Below are 9,756 nucleotides of genomic sequence, written 5' to 3' on the forward strand. Positions count from 1 at the left end.
ACATAATTTGTTTTTTTTTTCAATGATTGATAGTATACCATCTATCGAAAATACAATGGGTGGCATATGTGTTGTTATGTTAGTAGGTAGTGGAATGTCTGGAGTGGTAGTTTCTTTTGTAAACACGGAAAAAATTGCAGTGTTGAATATATCAGTGCACTCGGCGTCCGTGGCGGTGTCGCCTGCTGAATTCGTCACGGGGATGGTACGAGCTTCTTGGGGATTTAAAATGCTCCAGAACTGCCGAGGATTTGGGGTAAGTAGCTGGGGCAGGTCGACGTTCTAAACAATTTTTTTAGCAGTGCGAAGGGCACTCAGGTAGGCGTTCTCTGCCGTGTAGTATTTTGACCAAGCCTCGGTGCTTCCAAGGCGCGTGGCTAGCCGGAAGCGACGTTTCTTTTGGTTTTCAAGCTTCTTTAATGCTATGGTGAACCATGGCGTATTTTGATTAGTGTGCATAGTTATTCTTGGTATATGTTTGTTTACGAGTTCAATAATGTTATTTTCAAATAGTGTCCAGTTTTCTTGAGGCGAGTGCATATGGAATAATGTCTCAAAAGTTGAAAAGAAGTCACCTAACCCGTAATTAATACCTTCGTAGTTCCCTTTATCATATCGGCATATAGTGTTGTTGGATTTTCGTTGTCGCATGGGTTGAAAGGTGAAGGTGGCATGGATTACTTTATGATCACTTACCTCACGGAGGTAAGTTATGGATGATAGACTGTCAGGGTGGCTGCTTAGTATAAGGTCGAGCACATTAGAAGCGTCTTTTGTAACCCGCGTAGGCTCTTGCACAAGTTGAGTTAGACTGAAATTAAGACACACATTAACAAATTCTTTAGCTGCTTCATTACCTATGATTAAAGCACTATTGTTAGACCAGTTGATTTGCGGAAAATTAAAGTCGCCGAAAAGCAGGATTTCTGCGTTAGGGTGTTTTTTACCAAGTTTGCTCAAGATGTTAAGTTATGCGAAAAGTCAGGAGCTTTATGTGGTGGTCTGTAACAAACGTCCAAGAGAACAGTCTGTGGTGAAGCGCGGCAGATTAGCCATGTTATTTCCAAGCCAGTCTCAATAGTTGCAAGCGTGCACGATAAATGGTGATGCACTGCGATTAGCACACCACCACCTCGTGAGATTTCGCGGGCTTTCCGGTAAAGGCGGAAATTCGGCAAGTCAGCAAGAACCTCAGTATCGGTAATATCGTCAGTCAGCCAGGTTTCAGTTATTATCAGCAAATTACTCTTAGACGACAACACGACGTTAGATAGAATATAGCGTTTAGGGAGGAAGCTGCGTGCGTTGGAAAAGATCACGGAAAAGTAGTGGTTAGCTCATGTTGACACCGTAGGGCAAGGGGCTCTCCCGCGTCGAGTTGGCTGCTATTGCAATTATTTCACACTCCGTGTGCGTTCATCGAAAACATAGTGCTTATTACCCATAAACAGAGTTTTAAAGCGCAGGGAGTAGGGTGCCGATTTGCTTTTTGGAAATGAAACAAGGTGTCTGCGGGCCAATTGAACAGGACGTGTAAAATCCTCTACAACTATGTAGTTTGTTCCTTTAAATTTACGGCTGTTAGAAAGAACAAGATCTTTTGTTTTATGAAAGGTGAACTTCACTATTATGGGGCGGTTACCATTAGTTGCATGATTGCCCAAGCGGTGCGCGCGCTCGATTTCTGTTGGGTCAAGCTTGATGCTCATATGTTTGCGACAGTGGTCAATGATTATATCTTTCGATTGGATTGTAATCATAATTGACTTACCTATTATACTAGATGTTATATTACTCCTATTTTTTATTGTATTGTACATTTGCATTGCTTGTTCACTACTGAAGTCTTCTCAGCATTTTTTGTCTTATTTAGCAGTTTTATATTCTTGTTTTTTGGCGCTGTTTCTCATTTTTTTCAAATTGCCACCGCAACCAATGCTTGATTGTATCGTTTTTTTTTCATTTTGTTCATGTATGGAAGTCCCCCTGGCAGTTTATAACTTTGGGACTCCCTGTGTAGTGCTAGTTTTGCATACAATTCTTGAAAAGTGACATCGTTGATGATGAATAAATTTGAACTTGAACTTGAAATAAGTGAGTTGGCATGGTAGCAATGTTTCCCTCGTAACTTCCCGTAGAAAATTTAATTACTAGTCTACGACACGCTGTTCTTATCACCCATTTAATATTGTTTCTTCGTATGAGAAAATTCCATATTGTGTAATATTAACGAACTTCGCGTTATACAAAAGAAAGCGTTACATCATATTGTCGATGCAGATTACAATGCACACACTGAGAAATTATCTCGAGAGTTTAAGGTTATTCCAATACTTATCCTTTACAATATTCCTTATGCACTAGACAAAAGAAAATCTGTATATAACGCTGAGAAAGCTGTTCAACATGTATTGTCTTTGAGAACTAATACTGTTGCATATCCATTTCGCAACAGGGAATGTTGGCGGGATCCGTTTTGTCGCACCGAACATTGACGACAAATGTTATGGCATGCACTTGCGCTTTTATTGAACAGATTGGTCTCCCAAAATATTTATGTTGAAAAATGCAGCGTACGTAACATGCGAGAAAATTTCTTGATGTGCTTATTTTTATTTGTCACTATAATTGTATTTCTCAATATTTTGTAGTTTACTGTGAAGTTCCTTTCGCGTTACAATTGTTAACACGTAAATATGTTTTGGACTTTTTATCAATTGCATTGCACTGTTATTGTCTACTGTTATCTTGATATAATGCTAGTTGTAAGCCTTCTACATGGGGGGCAAAGGCGCTCTCAAGTGAACACATTTTAACTTTTTGCCTGAGCTACCCGGATTGTAATGATGCATTTAAACGGAACTTGAACTTTCTGGCAGCTTTGCAACGTCGCTTCTTGAAATGACAACAGTCGCCACCAATATCTAGCTTGCACGTGAAGAGATGGCCCACATCGTAGACCGTCGGCTCCAGGGATGTAGATCAGTCGTGCTGCAGTCACTGTTTACAAAAACAAAAAGAAAATCACTGTCTTCGGCCCGTAACCCTCGCATTTCTTGGTTGACGCCGCGCGGAAGCTTGGACGACTTTTATGTTCCAGCGAAATGAATCAGCCTTCCGCACTTCCGGCATGTTCTTTTCTTTTGATGGGCACGTACCACTGTGGTCCATGTGACCTCTACATTTGTAGCAAACGTTTTTCCTTGCACTACCGCGTTTACTATGGTGTCGTCGCGGGCGCCTGTAGCTTCACTTATCTTACTGAAGTGCTCTTCGCCTTATGCGGGCAGGAAATGCCGACCGCTTTTTGGCACGTCGGATTTTACTCAACCAGTCTTGACTGTAGGCGCCTGTTCTGAGCAGCGAAAATGATTCGCATGCGCAACATGCTGTCTTCAAGGTTGCCAAATTCACAGTTCTTCGCTAACACGCGCACTTTTGTCAACCACTCGCTAACAGTGTCGCCTTCCTTTTGGTTCCTTGAATGGTCGCAAAATGCTTGAAATGTTAGGTTCGTTGTGGGCTTGCAACGTTCCTCAAATTTTTTCATCAGCACTTCAACATCATCTGTGTCATCCGCTTTCCTCAAACTTGAACGTACTGTACGACTTCCGAGCATTTTCCGCGAACGTATCTAGAAACGTGGCTGCTTGTTGAATTGCGTAGCAGTGGAAAACAGTTTTCTAACGCAATCCAAGGGTCCTGCGATGCATCCATTGTCTTCGGGGGGGGGGGGGGGGGGCAGTACCATGGACGCCATCTACATATCGTCTAGGTTTCCCAGCCACCATGTAGCCAAGCCAGCAGGGCGAACAAGTTTATTGCGGTTGAGCAAGTTACACATAAAGACAAGCAACGTGACGTAGGCGATCACGGGGTTACGGGTACTTGGTGACGTCTGCACATTCAGCCGTGCCACAGAGATAAACGTTGCATTGGATCAAACGCCATTGTACGTAACGCCCTTAGCAATACAGCATTTAATCACCATGTGTGGAAAGTATTGCTGCAAAAGATTCTAGCCCGTACTTTGGGTCGGCATAATGTTTAACGTTTTATCTATTTCACCAGAGCCCAACCATCAAGTTAGTAGCCACCCTTTTCCCCTTCCCTTCTGGGTCCCTGATTTCTATGCCTATATTTTGCTGCCTTGAATCACTATAAAATGGGACAAATGTTTGGCGTTCCATTTATGCTAATGCGCACGCTATTTTTTCAAGTGCACTGTTATCTCCAGAAGTAGCGGTAGCGATGTACCATTTTCGTTCAAAGTACGAGAAGCAGCCCTTTTGGAAATTTTATGCTTTCTTTAAGGCGCGATTCATTTAATGGTGCATGAAATCCTTGTTATTTAGAGGTATCGGCCGTTTTCAATTTTAAGCCTGAATAACATGGACAGCACGATGTACATACGAACGTTTTCTTTGAGTCAGACACCTCAAGCAATGCTTCCGCGCTAGCCTATGAAAATGTAGTGAATAAGATGTATAGGGTAGGATGTGGATGTCTGCTCATAGGCTAGTTCATGTAATGGCTGATATATAGACTATGTCGACTCACAGGTATCTCTAGAGCAGAAAGACCTCATTCTGGACGAACGTGATATTGAATGACCTTCTTCCTTTTCCTAGAATTCATATACTTAGGCTACCCCCCTACAGGGACATTCACATTCACACATTCACACTGAGTATGTGCCCATTACTGGTAAATCCACCCAAATAGGTAGGTGTAACTGTTACGCAAACAGCACTGGATCTGTAAATGTACTTAGATATATTCAGCCATATCTCATTTTAAATAAGCCTCTCATCGCAAACATTATTGAGAAGCATCATACACGGCCTCCATCTTCGTTGCGTCGCTGCTGCGAAGCCTCACTCTGTGCACCCTTCTGATTTGATGTTAGTCTGTTGGTAGTGCTTGTGAACAGTGTAGTGCAAATGAATATTGCTGTATGATGTTAACATTACGACATGTACGGCGGATGAACATAAACATAAAATACACTTGCACGTTCCATCGGAAATAAAATATGCACAAATGTACCATCGTATTTGTTAGCCTTGCTTTTATGCACCCTTACCAAAACTTTCGCGTCTTGTAAATGGGAAAAATAGCCCAACAAAAGGGCAACACACAGACGAAGCGAAGACAAAGATAAACGTTTGCCTTTTTTTTTTCCTTCCTTATGGTTGTGTTGGTTTTCTCTCTGTTGTCTTTTGTTGTCTTTTTGTTGGGCCAAGTTTCTCTGTCAGCAATGCAGGTCAACTAGCTTAAATATTATTGCTTCTAGACGTATGTTGGAACAGTGTGCGTCGTATAATCATGTATTCTGGTCAGAAACATCTTATTTGGGATAGCTCAGTGAATAATTGGGCATTGTATCATCGTCTCAGTTTCTGATATATTATGGCGTGCTTGGCCTAATTTCATTCTGGAACCTGTCCATAGGGTCTCGTGAAGGGAATATGGACCAATCAGTCATTATGTTCCGTATTTAAATTGAGCTCATCTGGCAGTGGTTGGTATAAATACATTCTGGAGAGCGTTCCTATATGTCTCTCGTTGCCAGTATGTTACAAATGCACTTGAAGCATACATTATGGTTATGTCTTATAATGGTTCCAACACTTCAATGGGATTGCCAACTCTCAAAACGAACTCTAGCCACTATGTACCCTGTTCAAATGGACCTCAGATGGCTCTAGTTGGTACAATTATATTCTGGAGAGCGTTCCCATCTAACTCTCGTTGCCAGTATGTTACAATTACACTTGAAACATTCAAATTCTAGTGATGTATTATAATGGTTGAAACAATTCAATGCGATTGCAAAGTCTCAAAGAAAATCTAGAAGATACGCTTACCTACTGCTATTCTACAAAAGCAGAAGTACAGCAGAAGCATTTTATAGTGGTGAAGATCTTCCGTCCGATGGGTGCTTAAAACGATGAGTGAGTTCCAGGCACCTTTGTTGTTTTAGCACAGTGACAGTACTACATTTGTTGCTTCTGCGCAGTAATCAAAATCTTGGTGTATAGTTGGCACAGAAGTTTATTTGAAAGTTCGTAAGGTTTCCCGCAGAGAGTAAAGATCGCGAACAGCTGTACTTGCTTCATAGGTTATTCTTCCGCAATAGCCCGTTTCCTTGATAGGGCGCTTGCAACGTTTTCACGCAACTCGCAACGGCCTTTCTAGAGCGTCAGCACAGTCAGCAAATGTGTCTGCCGACGTATACGGCGGACTGATGGATGTGCTTTATACTCAAAGCAAAACACCCTTTTTGAGAAAGCAACGCTCTATAGACAAGCAAGCTGCGTGCTGGATTTGTTGAACCTCTTACCAGAACAGAATCTAACGGAACGAAGGTGTAAACACAAACACGCGATACGATGAAGTACAACTGGCATTCAGCCGGTGCTATGGCGTATGAAAGGAACACCTTAATGAAACGGACATTTTAAAACAGAAACATGCTCTATGGAAAATATGTTAGTTTGAATTACTAGATAAAAGATTAGCCTTCGAAACATTCTGCATAAGACGAGGAAGAAATAAGTTCCTGAGTATCACTTATTTTACAATAACAAAATTGAGCACCTGAGAATGATGCGCACACATGTGGGGTACAAATTCTTTGCACTGTTTCTGTCTGATGGAATCCAGTGTCCGAAAAGTTCGTTGACTCCACTTCAATTTTGTTAGCAGGTGAGCAGCGAATGCATTCAGTATTTTTATTCTTTTTAAAAGCGGGTGACTACCATACTACCATAGGAACTTGGGATTGTGTTACTGCAAATATATTTTGCAATATATTTGCTTGCAAAAGGGAAGATCATGGTAATTTGAACAAGGCGTAGGAAATGAACCGTAGGAAAAAGATCGCCAAAAATAGATGGCAAGAGCATTGTTGCAGGTCTTGCATCTTTAAATGCTACTTCACCCAATTTGAGACTGCCTATCTATCTATCTATCTATCTATCTATCTATCTATCTATCTATCTATCTATCTATCTATCTATCTATCTATCTATCTATCTATCTATCTATCTATCTATCTATCTATCTATCTATCTATCTATCTATCTATCTATCTGTCTGTCTGTCTGTCTGTCTGTCTGTCTGTCTGTCTATCTATCTATCTATCTATCTATCTATCTATCTATCTATCTATCTATCTATCTATCTATCTATCTATCTATCTATCTATCTATCTATCTATCTATCTATCTATCTATCTATGTGTCTATCTATCTGTCTGTCTGTCTGTCTGTCTGTCTGTCTGTCTGTCTGTCTGTCTGTCTGTCTGTCGGCCTGGCTGGCTGGCTGGCTGTCTAGCCAGCCAGCGAGCTAGCCAGCCTCTTACGCTGACCCAGTGTCCCAAGCTGCCTACCTGCTTCGGCACTAGGTATGTGCTCCTGGTCGAGATGCGTCGAGGTCGTTTCACATTCGTGATTCCAGCTTCTTGATATCTTACTCTCATCATGTTGTCGCCGCGCCTTACATCCCAATGCTGACGCCCAAGTTGTCTAATACCTTGGTCCACTAGGTACGGGCCCCTGGTCCTGATGCCTACGTGGTCGGTTCACTACCGTAATACAGTCGTCATTCATTCGTTGCTACACCACCATGGCAATGCCGTCGTGGTCGTTTAATCTTCGTCATTGCAGCTTGTCATCTTGTCATCTTGTCGCCTTGTCATCATCTCTTGTCATCCGGCCCCCGTCGATACTACTCCGACCCAGTGGTCCAAGTTGCCTAATAGATTTGACCACTAGGTGTTTGTTCAGCGTGGTAATGCTATCGTGGTAGTTGCATCATTGTAATTCAAGCTTTATCATCCAATTATCGCCAGGTTGTCGTCATCACGCCATGGTCGCCTTGTCGTCGTCGTCAAACTGTCGTTTTTCATGGTCATCACTTCAGTAACATCATGCAGCAGTCGTCGTTTTACATTTCTCGTTCCATGGATATCAACACCCCATCATTGTATTGTGATCATAGTCTCGTCATTCATTCGTTAATATGCGCAATTGTCTAGCCATCGTAGTCATACATTAGCTATCATGCTTCCATTGCCAGACCATCGTCCTAATGTCTGCGTGGTTGCGCCGCCACTACGACTTGGTCATACCACTCTCGTCACGCGTTATCGTCGTCACACCATTATTTCCTACGCAAGCTTCGTGGTACAGACATCATCTGGTGAATGATGAAACACTCCTCGTCATTTGGTTCACCTCATGCCGTTCTCATGCCATCGTTATCACTGCATCGATGTCATACAGCCGTTCTCTTGCGTTTGTTGTCCTACCTTCGTCAGGATGTTGTCGCGCGCGTTTCATAGACATCACTGTAACTTCCACAGCGGACTCTAAGCATGCTGTCGTCGTCATACCGCTTTCGTTTCAACTTTTTTATCCCTTCGCTATATTCATGCCATTGTCGTCGTACCGCCTTGTTCAATTCACTGACGTCATTCCTTGTTCATCCTTTTATCGTAGCCGTGGCCTTGTCATTCAATCGTGATTGTGCCACCACTGTCATGCTATTGTCTTTATTGCAGTGTCGCTGCACCAACGCCATCGTGCATACGTTGTCATACCGTTGTCAGCGTAGTATCCCCTCCGTGCCATCATCGTAATATCCGCTGCTCCTTCCGGCTGTTGTCATAAAGCCGTCTTCATCTCAATGTCATCATGTCGTCGTGATCACGCTGTGGTCCTTATGCTCTCATACAAATTTAAATAACCACATTTCCTATCTTCTCACGCAGTCATTATTATAGCCCTTTGTCGTTCGATCGATATTACTCCTTCTTCGCCAGTCCATCGTCAATGCGTTGACATCATGGAGTTGTCATAACCCTATGCTCATGGGCGACCGCGGCACGTGAGGGCTATAAGAAAGTGGGATAACATAGGTGTATGTGGCATATAACCCCTACACGTCATCCCAGCATCATCACCCCTACATGTGTTAAATAAACGTGACTTCAGGAATATGATTTTTCGGTGCATTGTTTGATTGCAATTCGCATTACCATTGACAGTCGTCGCGAGATGAGTTCTTCCGTAATATATTTATATTTGTTTCTTATTAGGCAATTTCCGATAATACATGTTGCTAAAGGAAGGAAAAAGGGTGGATGTGTACAGCGATATTGTAGTCGTCGAGTCAGTATGGAGGAGACCAGATACACAATATTGTTCGTCGTATTATTGGCCAGAGTTGATATATTGATACATTTTTGTTCCCTACTAAACACTCTCGGAGTATTATGGTTTTCTAGCAGTATTACGTAGGTTAGAATTGCCGAACTCCCTCGAAAGCGTTCTATATCCAGAACCTTTATTTGCACCCCTATATAGCTGGTTTCGCCATCTGTAAAACAGACCGCGAAAAACCATCAACGCCAGCCTTCTGCGCATAGGCGCCGACACGCCTGACTCTTCAAGCGACATTTATATCTTTCCTAGTCTGAGGAGTTGCCTGCTGTATTGCTTACTCATTTATTTTAAGAAATATTTGGTAGTCACATACAATTGCGCTGGTGCAATGACACCCTTGCAAATGAACCCTTCGCGACATTTTTAAATTGGAATAGACTTCAGGCGAAACAGTCACTTCTGCGTACTTATTTGCCTATTAGTATGGATTGCAGCGTGAGTACAGTTACCTACATTGCGAAAATATACGAAAGACACGCATGTTAAAGTTGAACACTCAAATAATTCGTGTTAACGGCAAAAG

General features: G+C 42.3%; 1 protein-coding gene across 1 annotated transcript in view; it reads right to left on the minus strand.

Annotated features, from left to right (window-relative positions):
• LOC135909537 (venom metalloproteinase BumaMPs1-like) overlaps positions 1-5,981 on the minus strand; it is a 119,340-nt gene extending 113,359 nt beyond the window's left edge. Inside the window, exon 1 of the mRNA XM_065441519.1 lies at positions 5,871-5,981. Within this exon, the coding sequence (XP_065297591.1) occupies positions 5,871-5,910 (40 nt within the window). The 5' untranslated portion in view covers positions 5,911-5,981. The remainder of the gene's footprint in view (positions 1-5,870) is intronic.
• Between the last annotated feature and the right edge of the window lie 3,775 nt (positions 5,982-9,756).

This window comes from Dermacentor albipictus, chromosome 5, assembly GCF_038994185.2.
Source record: "Dermacentor albipictus isolate Rhodes 1998 colony chromosome 5, USDA_Dalb.pri_finalv2, whole genome shotgun sequence".
Lineage (NCBI taxonomy): Eukaryota > Metazoa > Arthropoda > Arachnida > Ixodida > Ixodidae > Dermacentor > Dermacentor albipictus.